The sequence below is a fragment of the Daucus carota genome, chromosome 1 (genome assembly GCF_001625215.2).
Source record: "Daucus carota subsp. sativus chromosome 1, DH1 v3.0, whole genome shotgun sequence".
Taxonomy (NCBI): Eukaryota; Viridiplantae; Streptophyta; class Magnoliopsida; order Apiales; family Apiaceae; genus Daucus; species Daucus carota.
This window is the reverse complement of record NC_030381.2, coordinates 36,544,660-36,559,225: the sequence shown is the minus strand read 5'-3', so window position 1 is coordinate 36,559,225 and position 14,566 is coordinate 36,544,660. Positions and strand designations below refer to the sequence as shown.

Sequence of the window (14,566 nt, the reverse complement as noted above, 5' to 3'; positions counted from 1 at the left end):
CAATTTCTGTGGTGTTCCTTACATTATTCTGAAACTCACTAACTGATTTTAAATGTCAGCACTTAAGTTCCAGCTGCTGTACCCATGTCAGACACATGAATACTAGCCCGTGACAATCCTATTCTTTGGGTGAAGTTTGTGCACTTTGACAAATAGAAAGACGATGTATGATAAGTTGATGCCAAGAAGAGAAGAACACATCAATTTGGTCTTGATGTAAAGAAGTGTATTGATAGATATTAAGTTGTGAAGGTTTTATAGTATGTCATATGTAGTTTGTAAAGTTTTTACAAAATAATGTTTAACTTTTTTGATTACAGGTTATTACTGAACTTCAGAAGCTGAGCAAGATACAGTGATACAGATATGTTCCTCGATCATGCTGCAAAAGTAACAGTTGTGATAATTATCTTGTGAGAAATCAGTCCCGATCCTATAATGGTGCAATTAAGTTTGTCCATCCCATTTTCAAGGATTTTCAATCCATGCAGTTCATTCTAAATAGAATCATATCCCAGTCTTTCGTTCCAGGTGAGTTTTTTTTAGCATTACATGTATACGGTAGTTCTACTCTTCCAAAAGATGGTGGTGGTCCCAAGGAGCTCACCTGCTAATCACGATTTCTTATTTTGTTTTAGCTTGTAAGCTTATTGAACATTTTCCATCTTGTTCATGGTTTATCTTATAAAAAACCTACCACTCTGCAAGTGCAGATACTTTTTGGATTGTAAAAACTCCTAGTCTGTTCTTTTGATCAGAAGGAAATTTTGTTGATGAGCAGTCTTGCTGCAACAGCTTATTATGTGCTGGTTCAAAGTGGTCAGTCGTTGCATTTCTGGTAAATCCAGCTTCTTAGTTGTCCCCAGCAAAATCAAGCTTGCAGTGGAAGCAAAAGTAAGTAAATTAACGAACTCTAATGTATGACATATTCCATCTGATAGTTATAATTCAACTTAAGGCACCTTTTTGATTATTAACACGATTTTACCATGTCATACTTTGTTACAGCCCACAGTTGACCATTTGCCTTTGTCAAATATAATACAATCATATGCAAGCTGCTACATGCCTGCACAGAATCAAACACTCTATTACTTGGAGCAGGGGATAAGGTATCAGATGCAATTTGTCGAGTTCATGTTTCACCAGCAGTAAGCGACGTCATTCTTTCCTTAGGTGGTGGCTCATTTCTCTACATTTAACCTTTCTGTTATCATTGATGTTTCAGCAGTTGCTTTTTTAAGAACTCATGATCTAGATTCTAGAAACATTATATGTTAAGGCGGCATGCTCCCACCTCATATTTTTGGTCCATGTTTACCCCTGAAACAGTTTATATTTCCTCCTGAAGTATCTATAAATTACTTTAAGGTCTCATTATTATATATCAATACCTTGTAAAACCATGTCTTCACAACTAGCTCTTAGATATGGCCAAACCGCCAAACCAAAAAATTTTGTTACCACCATGTTTATGTACACCATGAACAGCACAGCGAGGAAGCTCATGACGGTGGTAAAGGACACAAACACCGAGAGGTGGAGGGCTGTGGCATACATTAAGTACATGTACATGCTTATGACTTGGATGGCTGCTGGGGTTCTTAGGCCTCTGATGGATTATTTACCTTTCTCCCTTGGCCCTCCTGCTACTTCTAGGCCTTATCTCCTTGAGGGACGTTTTGGCATAGCACCACTTTCGTCATCTTTTACTTCTTTTCCTTCATCAGTACCTTCTTTGGATATGGTTCTGTATGAGGGCTATGATGCAGTCCCGGTGCAAGCACTTGGTGGTGCTCTGTCACAGGTATGCCCTTTAATAAAAACAATAAGATATTTTTATGAATTATCTGCTTATAGTTTCTTAAGCTTTGATTGCTTGATTATTATGGATTTGTAAAATTTTGTTATTCCATTTAGCTCTACCTATATTTTTGGCTAAACAAAATATATATGATTGAAACAAAGTTACTTAATCAAGAAGAGCATATTTTCTCAAGGAAGAATTTCAAAATCCATTTAAAAAAGCTTTATAAATAAAAAGCTACCTATAAATCCCCAAATCTTCTTGAAATAATCAGTTGTAGAAATTTATGTACTGACACGTGAAGGGATTCGTTTTCTGGATACATATGTTTCCTGTGAAAATATGAGCTTTATATATTAAATTATAAGTGGAGATATGGATATCCCCTAGACTAAAGCCAACTTTTAGTTATAACTGAAAATTTCTACCTCTTGAACTTAAAGAATAATAAGAATATCCATGAGACCAAATTCAAAGAGAAAGATATGGGTTTCGATAAGGTGTATGTGTATTCTCTCTCTATATTCTCAAATTTGCAGTCTCATAGTTTACAACAAAATTAAAACAACTTTGGATGTGTTTGCTTTGCTCCATGTTAATATCTGATGTCAATGAACATCTTTTAAGAAGACACCTTGCAGAAATGTAGGACTGAATACAAAATACAAACTATCTAATTATAGAAAGTAATTTTGTTTCCTTGTTATTAAATTTTCAGATACTTTACCTACTAAATGGGTTGTCAGCGACGTCAAGGAAGTACCAATTTGCCCTGACCATGGCTGATAAAATTGTTGATGAGAACCTCAGGGACGGCCACGTGGAGCTCATGCAGCTCAATCGAATGGCTCTCGCTTCAGCTTTCGCACGCACGTCAAACCTCTTATATGGCTCGATCAAGAGCTGTAGCCAAGCTGAAGACAATAGCTCATGGACTACACGGCTTGTTGGTACAGTATTTCCGCTTGGCTTGCGCATAATTAAAAGCCTGGGAACCATTTTTCCTGTCTTGGGTGGTGGCGGCTCAAGCATGAAGCAAGTGGAATTGATTGGCGGTTCATGTGAAGGTCAGGTGTTGGCAGAGAAGCATGCTCAAGAGCTACTGTGGCTGACTAATAAGATGAGGCTGTGTGGCATCGTTGATGAAGCTTTAGTTCAATGGAGCTTAGCCTCGAATTTGGCTTCAGTTGCACTCACAGCTAACCCTCGGGTTCAAGGCCTCATCATTAAAATCTCTGGTAATTTATAGTTTTTTATACTCTAAAGAGTGTCAGACAGAAATATCATATTCTCTTGGCTCAAAATATATAATTCAAAACAAGACCTAGAATATATGTAATCAACATGCTCATCTGTCACGCAATTCAGACATGCATGAAACTTTAAAAAAAATAAAAAAATTGGCATGTGCATTAGTATAAAGATGTGGATCTCGTTAAATGTGGTATAATGGCCTATCTCTTATGTTTTTGCAATAATTTAAACAACTTTAAGCTCAGAGGTTAGCTTATAAGTGAGTAATATTAGAGATGTTCGTTTGACATGTACTATAAAAATGTATGTGCAGCTATATTGTTTGCAGAAATCATCAGGTGCAACATAGATGTAGCAAGAGAAGTGAAGTTCAGGCTGCTAGCAATATGGATACCAATGTTTTGTTATGCAGAAAATGGGGTATCATATCCTATACTGACAGGTTACGAGAAAGCAGAAACAGAGAAAGTAATGGACCAGTTGATCTCTGGTATGCCTGTAGCTGATCAGCATATCATCCTCACCAATTGGCTTCAAGACTTCCTTATTTCCACATCGGACTGGCCTAATCTTCAGTTATCTTATGATCGCTGGTGTCACACTTCTCGCAAACTTGTGGCATAATCATACACTACGCCATTACCAACATGTATCCACTCGTATTGATAATCTTTTCTTAAAAAGGGGATATGTTTCGCTTATCTTTCATGTATAATACGTGTATGTACCAGTCGTAATAACATAAGGAAATAAACAGCCGATGATGCTGTAATAGCGTTGATCTTGTGGTTTCGTGCAGATTTTTTTTTTCTTTGTAAGGTCAGTTTCCTGCATATTTAGTTACTGCAACTATGTGTTTTTCATATGTTTGAAGACCGTAATGACTTGTAGTTCTCGAAAAATTGATATGAAGTCTGATTATACCACATTTTCTAGCTAAGGAACTGCGATTATCATTTTTCGGTAAAATTTGATTGTTTCTATAATTTTGAATATAGAAGTTGGGTATGACATGTTGTATAGGACACGCATTTAGAAATAGAAAAAGAATATTTCAATTATTATTTTTTGTGATATCTGTTATATCATCATATATATATTTGACGCATGTCAAAATATTATATTTAACTGACGTAAGGGTATATATACAATCAACGCACTTTCTGACGCATAAAGATGTATCATATATAACCGACTCACATTTTAGACTCATGAAATTGTTATCATATATAATCGACTCATATTTTAGACTCATGAAATTGTTTCAGACTCATGAAACCGTGTCAAACCAAAATACCCGAATGCTCCTGCCAAAAAGGAGGTGATCCATCTATATCTTAGGTAAAGCCACCTTGACAAAAATAATCATACTATTTTCATTAACTTAACATTAAAATAATATAAAATAAACTAATAGAGTATAATTTATATTAAACCCACCATCTCCTTTCCCTCCATGGTTTAAAAATTAAAATTAATTTGGTTTTGGAGATTTCAGCTCTACCCTGTTACATTCCCCCGTTCAAATCAACCAACATAGCAATGTTAAAAAATCAATCATTGCTAACTTTCCTTGATGAATGCAAATCATTGTCACAACTTAAGCAAATACATGCTCAACTTATTGCAACTGGACTCACTCAATTCCCACCCTTTGCATCAAGAATTCTCTCATTCACCGCAACTTCAAATTCTTGCGATATCGAATACTCGTATAAGTTCTTTCTTCAACTCTCATCTCCTACTATCTTTAATTATAATACCATCATAAGGGGTTATTCTAATAGTAGAAACCCCAATAAGGGAATTTGTGTTTTTGTTGATATGTTGCGAAATGGGGTTGATCCTGATTATTTAACTTACCCGTTTGTTGTTAAGGCGTTAGCTCGGTTATCGGAGTTTGAAGTTGGATTGGGTGTGCATTGTAGGATAATGAAAACTGGGTTTTTGTCGGATAAGTTTGTTGGTAATTCTTTGATTCATTTGTATGGTTCTTGTGGGAAAGTGAAATGTGCTCGGAAGGTGTTTGAGGGAATGATTGATAAGAATCGGGTTTCGTGGAATTGTATGTTGGATGGGTATGCTAAATGTGGGGATGTAGTTTCGGCGAGGGAGGTTTTTGAGGTAATGCCTGAGCGGGATGTTGTGTCGTGGAGTTCTTTGATTGATGGGTATGTTAAGAAAGGGGAGTATAGTGAGGCTTTGGCGGTTTTTGAGAGAATGCAGGTTTTAGGGGTTAAGGGTAATGAGGTTACGTTGGTGAGTGTTTTATGTGCTTGTGCCCATATGGGTGCGCTTGAAAAGGGGAGGACAATGAACATGTATATTATTGAGAATGGATTGCCGTTGACATTAGTATTGAGGACGTCACTTGTTGACATGTATGCTAAATGTGGAGCAATAGAGGATGCTTTGGCTGTGTTTCGGGGTGTTTTAGGTAGACAGACGGATGTATTAATATGGAATGCGATGATTGGAGGGTTTGCAACACATGGATTTGATAAGGAGTCGTTTGATATGTTTACAGAGATGAAGATTGCAGGGGTTACACCTGATGAGATCACATACTTGTGTATGTTGAGTGCTTGTGCTCATGGAGGACTTGTGAAGGAAGCTTGGTGTTTCTTCGAGATTCTTGGTAAAGATGGTTTAAAACCAAAGACTGAGCATTATGCATGTATGGTGGATGTTTTGGCACGAGCCGGTCAAGTAGATGAGGCGTACCAGTTCTTGTGTCAAATGCCAATGCAGCCAACTGCTTCCATGTTGGGTGCACTACTTAGTGGATGCATTAACAATAGAAAACTAGACCTTGCAGAAATAGTGGGAAAATGGCTAATAGAGTTGGAGCCAGATCATGATGGTAGATACGTTGGTTTATCAAATGTATATGCAGTCATCAAACGTTGGGAGGAAGCAAGAGCAATGAGAGAAGTCATGGAGAAAAGAGGGGTGAAGAAGTCACCTGGGTATAGTTTTGTGGAGATATTTGGAACTCTTCATAAATTCATAGCTCATGACAAGACTCATGCCATGTCAGAACAAATCTATATGATGCTAAGTATCTTATTGGAACAAATGACAAGCAATGCTGATTCTGTAACAGACGCTTCCTTGTGTGGTCCAGAATATGTGAGTGCATGCTTTCAAAATCTAATCTAATGTAGCAGTATATCCTTTTTCTTTTGGCTAAATAGTAGTATGACCATTTTAAATACAAGAAAAAATGTTACATATTCATGATGTTTTTTATATATAAATAGATGGAATTTCTCGCTTTCTTTTCTTTTCTCCTGTCAAATGGTTTTCTAATGTATAAAATTTCACTTTTGCAGGATTTAGAGGCCTAGTATTCGTATACTTGAAATTTAATGGAGAGGGTTACTCGGCGTAGTCCCCAACATCTGAAGTTAGTCTTCCTGCACATTTCTAGTTATGCTTCGTGGCAAGTTCAGAAACATTATTCGCATAAGTCTTGTAATCTACAGACCTCTTTAACGACCTTACCATGGGGCTAAGCAGTTAGCTAAGGAATCTACCATACTTCGATTAGCCTTTCGTCAAAAGCTATATTGGCTCAGCTATAAAGTCAAACTTTATGTCTGTGCATATTTGGTGTATGCAATTGCCAGTTTGAAGGCAAGAGCCCACGCATTACGGGTTGCATTACTCTTGCACACAAATCTCATCTGCCAATTTCCACGGTCCAGCTTCTTAAGATGGTGGAGTAATCTCGGTATATTCGTCTCATAGTTAGTGATTTGGTCTGCGATTCACCTCAAATGTAGTCTCTCACATCGGACATCTCGGGTAGTCAGGTATGCTTTTTAGACATATCAAACTCGTGTAAATTCTCTTGTTCCCTACTCGTCACCCATTTTTCAGTTTGTACAGAAGTAAAAAAGCACATTTATATGATGGTAGAATAATAGTTGACTGGATTGCTTTGACTACACTCAATATCGGTTATGACCACAAGTCGCAATTATTTGTTTTTCATATAAATGTGTTTCTTGTTTATGGCTAATTTTTTTCAGTGCATCTTTGACCGTTTCCTTTATCTATGTCTCCTTTCCAACAAAAAACTGAGGGTGTTATTTATCATTGCTTTTCCAAGTTGAAGTAATTTACAAACATTATTTATTCCTGAAAAAATATATAATTGACAATTAGTGTGGCACTCTACTATAATAGTCTTGATACAATTTATAAGACAGGCTCTTTGATGAAGCAGAGAGCCCTTGTAAGCTGTGGATGTCTTTATGTAAAGAAAAATTCCACATAGATTTAGTCAACGGCAAAAATTTACCCATTTAGTGAGAAAATAACCAATATCAGATCAATACCATGTTGTGAAGCTGCCATGTTATAATAATTCAATTGTAGGATAATACGATCTTTAATTAATTGCATAATAATTTGTCAACATGGATATTGGATAGTTCTATTTTCCATGACACTGCTTCTTATAGTCTCAGTCCCTAAAAACATAATTTTATAACGGATTAACTTTGATTGAATGTTGTGCAGGTCTACATGAATATCTGCAACCGAAAGCCACATTTATGTATCGCTCATCTCTGACATACTCTAGTTGTGATGTGTCTTTCTCATCCTCCGACTGTACATTCCTGCTATTGCTTGCCGCTGTACTTGGAAATGGAGAAACCAGAGAAACATCAAAACTTAAGTGATCTTCTAGTGATCTACCATTTTTGTTTCTTCAGCAACATGGATAAACGTAGGGTGAACAGCAGGTTTAGGATGTGATGGGAGTGATGGTTTAAATTCTCCTTCAAGTTGAAGGTAATATTGAAGGTAATATATAGAGGTTACAACTTCTTAAAAAAATGGTTGTTCTTATTTACACAAACAGGTCAAGAAAAACATACTACTAAAAATACAGTCTCAAAATTTTATCAAGAAATAAAATCAACGACCTGTTTTATACCCCTCCATTCTGATATATTTCAGCTAGGCCTGGCAATTTGACACGTAACACGCTAACACGAAACGAAACGACACGAAAATAATGGATATGGGTTTTGATTTTTGATACACGAAACACGAAAGTACAAAAACACGAAAGATTTCGTGTCGGATATGGGTTTTCATTTTGGGTACACGAAATACACGAAAGTACACAAAATATTTGTACATAATTTTTATTATATATATGTTATAATATATTATATATATAATTGTGTAAACTATATATATTTATATGTATATGTAAATATATATTAGAGATACATTAACAAATTTGTAAAGAATTGTATGCAAGTATATATATATCATTCATATTTAGTAAAATTATACAGGAAAATATATATTAAAACTATTTTTTGATTAAAATTATATTACTATTTTTATATATAATATACACGAAAAGTACACGAAAAATACACGAAACGATTCGAATCGGATACGGGTTTCAGATTAGGTACACGAAATCAATAACGGGCGGATACGGGTTTCACCTTCGAGTACACGAAAATACACGAAACGAAAGTATACGAAACGAAACGATTGCCACCTCTAATTTCAGCTTCTCTACCAATTAATTTAAAACAATATACAAAGTAAATAATATGTCATTTCAGTTATTCTAATTGGGAATCCGAATAATTAATTGACCATCAATTCAAAATCTATGAGAAATATTGTAAATTAAAATTTTCTAAAAAAATCATAAAATAAACCATAAATCTTTTTAAGAATAAATTCGAAATTACTACTAATAACTTTTTGCAAACGGGAAGCCTTGAGCAGCGAAGTCAAGCCAACACTATAGAAAAATAAACAGAAAAGTCGAAGAGCACTGAATAATAGTAGTACTTTTCAGACAGTCTGCCCAGCCCCATCGATCACCACCACCACCTTCAACTCAAAAACCCTAAAAACAATTTAAAATGGCTCGCCAAGCTTCTAGATTCATCGCCAATCTCTCCTCCAAACTCTCCTCCGATTCGCACTTGCTCTCTCGCCGTTGTTTCGGCACGGCGCCGCCGCCACCGGCGGTGTTTATCGACAAGAACACGCGCGTTATCTGCCAGGGTATCACCGGAAAAAACGGCACTTTTCACACCGAGCAAGCCATCGAGTATGGCACCAAAATGGTACTCGCGCCTCTCTTTCATTTGCCTAGATCTGTCTTCTCTCTGTTTTTTCACCTTTTTGTTCCCTTTTTATTTTTATATAATTGTTTTACTTATTATTTAGTTATATGTTTTGGATCATATGTCAACTTGAATGTTTCTAATCGTTTTGAGTATAATTAATGGTAGTTTAAGTGTTGGCCTTTTCGGGCATAATTTCGAGTAGAAAAACTGGAAGCAGCACAGAAGTTAAAGCACATTTGAGCATCCAAAAATGTATTTACTTGTGTTTTTAAAATGCAGCTAAAATTGAGTACAAAAAATGTAAGGATGAAGTGGCTCCAAAAAAATTAGAAGACATATATAGGTGCGTTTAAGTCGTGAAGCGATCTCATACTGAATTAAACAACGTTCACTTTCCATAACCAAAATGAAAGCTGCCTCTTTAGTTGCCGCCCTTGCTCATTCGCAATGACTACCACAAGAAAAGGGCCAATTGAGTGGATCAAATTATGCCAAAAGGGCCCTTTCTCTGATAGTTTTAGTGCTTATGGTGTTCAATTTTGTTGGTTCTTCACTAACTACGTAGCTATGTCTAGTCTTATGTAGGTACATGTTTTAATTTTTGTGATTTTTATAAGTCTTCTGTCCAGTATCAAGAGAATTAGTTTATTTGCTTAATTAGGGCACTTTGTGCTTATATATGGATATGTTTTTTTGAATAGGTGGGTGGAGTTACTCCTAAGAAGGGAGGGACGGAGCATTTAGGCCTACCTGTTTTCAACACAGTTGCAGAAGCAAAAGCGGAAACCAAGGCTAATGCATCAGTTATTTACGTGCCTCCAGCTTTTGCTAGAAAAGCTATTATGGAAGCACTAGAGGCTGAGTTAGACTTGATTGTGTGCATCACTGAAGGAATTCCTCAGCAGGATATGGTAAACTTTTTTGTTGCTGCTTAGAATATTAGGTTTGTGATATGTGGGACTTTTATATTTGATTTTGGTATAAAATTTGTTTCATACTTTCAAACTGCAGGTTCAAGTGAAGGCCGCTCTCCTACAGCAATCGAAAACCCGATTAATTGGCCCCAACTGCCCTGGTATCATCAAGCCAGGAGAATGCAAAATTGGCATTATGCCTGGATATATTCACAAAGCAGGGAGGATAGGAATCGTTTCCCGGTCTGGCACACTGACTTATGAAGCGGTGAGAGAAGATTTCTATTAAGATATTATAATTATGATGTTCATTTTACTGTGCACATAGTCACTCAATTATTAGTAACAGCTAAAGAGTCCTTTGACCTGATAAAGTACCTCCTGCTAAGATAAATGGAAAATGCTCATATTTGTTTCAATTTCATTTACCAATTACCACTGGCATGATTTCATGCTGTTTTGATTTGTTTTTAACTTTAATTGTGAAGAAATTTTTCTGGTTAAGTGTTTCATATTTGCTTTTGGTTTGATTCCAGTAATTTCTGTACAGTAATTTTCGTTTGAATTCTAGTCTTGCATCATTTACATTTACATTTATGTATATAGTGGGTGCTGAATTTGGTCAAGGCTAAGGCTGTTGTAGATGCCATTTACACTATGATAATAATGTTGCACTTGTAATATGGCTCTCTTTCTTCATATTAAATTGCTATGCAAAAGAACATGCTATATGTCTAAGGAAGTTTATTTTAACAATTGTTATAGGTTTACCAAACAACCGCTGTTGGTCTAGGACAGTCAACTTGTGTAGGTATTGGAGGAGATCCTTTCAATGGGACAAATTTTGTTGATTGCGTGACGAAGTTTATTGCTGATCCGCAGACAGAAGGTGATTTTTTTTTTTTAATTCAACAAATTGATTTTTCAATGCATTCTCCTGTAATACACTGTAAATGTTTTCTTTATTGGCAACACTGTCCATCCTCTAATATATTGGGAATCAAGCCTAAATGTCTCATGTTTTCAATTATATGTAACGATTATCATCTGATCAGAATATTTGAGAATTAAAGAATGGTCCCCTGTGTTATTGCTGGACTAGTCAGTGGTTCTTATCTTGGATCAAGTTTGTGGTTGGGGGCACCCTTGTTTAGGGATGCAGTTGTTGCCACTTGTAGGAAATGTAAAGCTCAGTTAAATAATTCATGTGTATATGTGCTTTTATATATACGTTGTTAGGCAGCTGCATGTTTGTTTGTTCTCGTGCTCTAAGCAAGCCCCATTTGCATTACAGGTATTGTTCTTATCGGTGAGATAGGTGGTACAGCAGAGGAGGATGCTGCTGCCCTTATAAAGGTGAAAAGTTTGGGAATGTGTTGATCTCTGTAACATGATGGGCTACTTAAGTTCGTTTTTTCTGTTTAATATTAGTTGGACAAATTGAGATGTAATATATTAATTGCATTACACAGGAAATTTATCTGCAAGCTCAGAGTTCAAATATTTATTGCAGAGAAATGTGGACCTTTGTCCTCTTCCAATTTCTAGGTTCAAATTTAAACATCTGTAGAATGAACTAATTATGGTAGGTCGAGCTGTAAGATTAGATTGGTTTTCCCTACAATACGTTTTTCCTTTCCAGAACTATGGCACTCACCAAAGTACAAACTACACCATGATTTTTAATCTAGTACTTAGTTCGCTTGCCCATTTTGGACAGCCGGACATGAAATTTTCCTGTTTGATCTTGTCAGAAATATGGACTTAGTTGCAATAAGAGAAAGAAATGAGGGAAAAGAGGGGAGAAGAAGACAGACTTCGCAAGTCTTCTACTAGAACATGTTTAATTAGAGTTGTAATATTAGACACGTCTCAAAATTTTCTAAAGTTCTGACCCCCAAACTTGGATATGTGTCTTGCCCAACTCTGTACTCATGTCCAAGTACATCTAAGCTCATTATGTTTTTCCCCCCAACACACTCACACGCACATCTTTTCTTTGACATATAAGGAGTAAAGTAGGTACCATTAGACAACGAGACCATTGGTCGGGTATAATGAATGTATGTTTATCTATACTACTGATATTTAGAGTTTTGTTGCATGCAACACGTGTTTTTTCTAAAAGTTATGCTTTTTTGCATGTATGGTTAGTATAGTGCTTCTAACCAAGTATATGTCTATTATTGATAACGTGAAACAGGAAAGCGGGACTGAAAAGCCTATTGTTGCCTTCATTGCTGGTCTCACTGCTCCGCCTGGGCGGCGAATGGGTCATGCTGGAGGTACTATTTTGCTACAAAATCTGTTAAGTTTAGGGTTCATTTGTTAAATCTGAATCAAATTTCTGGATGAGTAAAAAATCTGGAGTAAAGTTTCTGAATAAATAAATTTTTTGTCATTCGTTAAATTTGAATCTAATTTCTGGATGAGTAAAAAATCTGAGTCAAATTTCTGAAGGAGTAAAATTTCTGTATAAATAAATAATATAACCAAAATATTTTGCAAGTATGCAAATAAAGAGTATAAACTATATCTGTATAAAAAATATTATACATTATAAAATTTAAAATTCATAAAAATCAACATGAACATTTAACAAAAAGGGACTGTTAGAAAGGAGAAAGTACAAGTATGCGGTGTTTTTTTAACCATCCAGATACAATTCGATGGCCAGGTCTTCCAGCAGAAATTTAGGCCTCGTCCAGAAACTTGCAAAGTTCAAACAAATGATATGAACCCTGAATCATTCATGACTCGGCTAATTTAGTCTCATACAATAGTTAACAAATGGCTCCTTACAGTCGTCTTTTACATATTTCATTTGGATTGTTTAATAAAGAAGAAACAATTGGAAACATGGTTGTGGTTGTTCCGTACTTTATATGAGTTGATCCACCTACACGTCCATTGTCCAAAGTGCATTTTATTAGAGTCTAGTGATATGTCAAGTATTCGAGTGTTTCCGCTTCCGGTGTTTGGAAGTGCACTTTCACATGCTAAAATAGAATTAAGGATATACTTTAATGTTATTCTGAAAGTCAGGAATCAGGTATATACGAAGTTACGAATAACTTTGATTATAATAAATAATTTTCTTCCCTTCCAGCTTAGATTCTGTGCTTGGAATTTAACGTTCGTTTAGTTAGCTAGATTTGTTTTATCATTTTGTCACGTGTATATGTTTAGTTTGAGGCTGACTTATTACTTAACTATTTGTTTACCCACCCAAACTGTTTCCTTTCCGAATCTGCAGCAATTGTATCAGGAGGAAAGGGTACAGCACAAGACAAAATTAAGACACTAAGAGAAGCTGGTGTAACTGTGGTCGAGTCTCCTGCAAAGATTGGAACTGCAATGCTCGAGGTCTTCAAACAAAGGGGTTTGGTGTAAATCATCTCGCCACTACCCATTTTTTATATCTCATTCATTCTGAACACAAGAGAAGTACTTGTGGGGTGGGCTAGAAATACAATCTCAGAATATAATAACAAGCTAAATACTACAGCATTCTTGTTGCAATATTTCCGGTTTAAGATTATATTATAATGCCAGTTCAGGCATTGCGGTTGGTATTCCCTTAATTTGCTGAGGTCCGGACATGTTCTTAGCTTGTACACGCTAGGATTTTTGAAACGATTGTTACCAAGTCCACTCACTGGATTCTGCCATGTATTTTCTTAATAGCAAAAGGAGTGTACAAATCTGTTTTTTCTAATTTATAAATTTATATTATAGGTAAAATTATCCAAACATTTTTAATAACTTATAAGTTAAGTTCACCTATCACTTCTAATTTTTTTATTTTACGCAATAAGTCGATGCTAAATTAAGTCCTGATACCGTTACATAAGCGAAGTTATATTTGGGTGCATCCTTTGCTCGAAGTACTTGCAGACTATTATCCTCGGACCTTCCGCTTTCACCAGTTAAATTGTAACCCAGTGCAGAATCACCAAGAATATTATATAGTTGTATCCAAATTCTTTTGATCTGGTATGCTGCAGAGCAGGACTGAGCATTCGATTTGGTTAACCGAATATCGAACTGAAATTACCGAAATATTTCGGTTCGGTTAACCGAACTAAGGCTGATTATTCGGTAAAAACCGAACCGAATTACCGAAATAACCGAAATACCTAATAGGCTCAAAAATCATAACCGAATAATGAACCGAATTTAATTCGGTTATTTTACCGAACCGAATTTTTTATTTCGGTTAAAACCGAATACCGAAAAAAAAACCGAAATTTTATAAAAGCGAACAAAAATTACAAAAACAATGGAGAAAAATCACTAAAATAATGAAGAAAAACATCACTGCATCATTTAAACTAGTCATCAATAACAACACTTCAAAGTATCTACATTAACAGTTTGACGCAACAAAACACCCACTCATGAGTCGAACTAAATAACCCATGAGTTCAACTGAACTGGGTATCCCAAAAATCGAAGGTGAAGTTCGA

General features: G+C 35.7%; 4 protein-coding genes across 8 annotated transcripts in view; all 4 read left to right on the top strand.

The window, feature by feature from the left end:
- The window catches only part of LOC108209902 (large ribosomal subunit protein eL42), a 91,850-nt gene that overhangs the window by 28,338 nt on the left and 48,946 nt on the right, over positions 1-14,566 (top strand). The gene's annotated exons all lie outside the window — the stretch shown is intronic.
- On the top strand, positions 79-3,926 carry LOC108204513 (uncharacterized). Of its 5 annotated transcripts, none has more exons than XM_064082042.1 (7): positions 79-216; positions 321-531; positions 796-894; positions 1,009-1,112; positions 1,492-1,807; positions 2,526-3,045; positions 3,375-3,926. In XM_064082042.1, exons 3-7 carry the CDS (start codon positions 802-804, stop codon positions 3,683-3,685), a joined length of 1,344 nt encoding a protein of 447 aa, XP_063938112.1. In that variant the 5' UTR covers positions 79-216; positions 321-531; positions 796-801; the 3' UTR covers positions 3,686-3,926. The 5 variants fall into 5 exon arrangements, with proteins under 5 accessions (XP_063938112.1, XP_017229490.1, XP_063938108.1 ...); XM_017374001.2 differs by having other exon boundaries at positions 782-894; XM_064082038.1 differs by having other exon boundaries at positions 759-894.
- Positions 4,536-7,942, top strand: LOC108214913 (pentatricopeptide repeat-containing protein At5g08305). The gene is made up of 3 exons (XM_017387160.2): positions 4,536-6,193; positions 6,397-6,879; positions 7,592-7,942. The coding sequence occupies exons 1-2, from the start codon at positions 4,604-4,606 to the stop codon at positions 6,409-6,411; spliced, it is 1,605 nt and encodes a 534-aa protein (XP_017242649.1). The 5' UTR covers positions 4,536-4,603; the 3' UTR covers positions 6,412-6,879; positions 7,592-7,942.
- LOC108222940 (succinate--CoA ligase [ADP-forming] subunit alpha-2, mitochondrial) lies at positions 8,812-13,815 on the top strand. Its single transcript, XM_017396968.2, has 7 exons — positions 8,812-9,180; positions 9,885-10,094; positions 10,195-10,365; positions 10,863-10,986; positions 11,392-11,453; positions 12,301-12,382; positions 13,354-13,815. Exons 1-7 carry the CDS (start codon positions 8,974-8,976, stop codon positions 13,488-13,490), a joined length of 993 nt encoding a protein of 330 aa, XP_017252457.1. The 5' UTR covers positions 8,812-8,973; the 3' UTR covers positions 13,491-13,815.

Bases quoted from the DNA above. Each gene is read 5' to 3' on its own strand.
- LOC108204513 (XM_017374001.2), top strand. From the start codon at position 486: ATGCAGTTCATTCTAAATAGAATCATATCCCAGTCTTTCGTTCCAG. The intron at 895-1,008 runs GTAAGTAAATTA...ACTTTGTTACAG, and splicing joins AGCTTGCAGTGGAAGCAAAA to CCCACAGTTGACCATTTGCC. The intron at 3,046-3,374 runs GTAATTTATAGT...ATGTATGTGCAG, and splicing joins CCTCATCATTAAAATCTCTG to CTATATTGTTTGCAGAAATC.
- LOC108222940 (XM_017396968.2), top strand. From the start codon at position 8,974: ATGGCTCGCCAAGCTTCTAGATTCATCGCCAATCTCTCCTCCAAACTC. The intron at 9,181-9,884 runs GTACTCGCGCCT...TTTTTTGAATAG, and splicing joins TCGAGTATGGCACCAAAATG to GTGGGTGGAGTTACTCCTAA. The intron at 11,454-12,300 runs GTGAAAAGTTTG...AACGTGAAACAG, and splicing joins ATGCTGCTGCCCTTATAAAG to GAAAGCGGGACTGAAAAGCC.
- LOC108214913 (XM_017387160.2), top strand. From the start codon at position 4,604: ATGTTAAAAAATCAATCATTGCTAACTTTCCTTGATGAATGCAAATCA.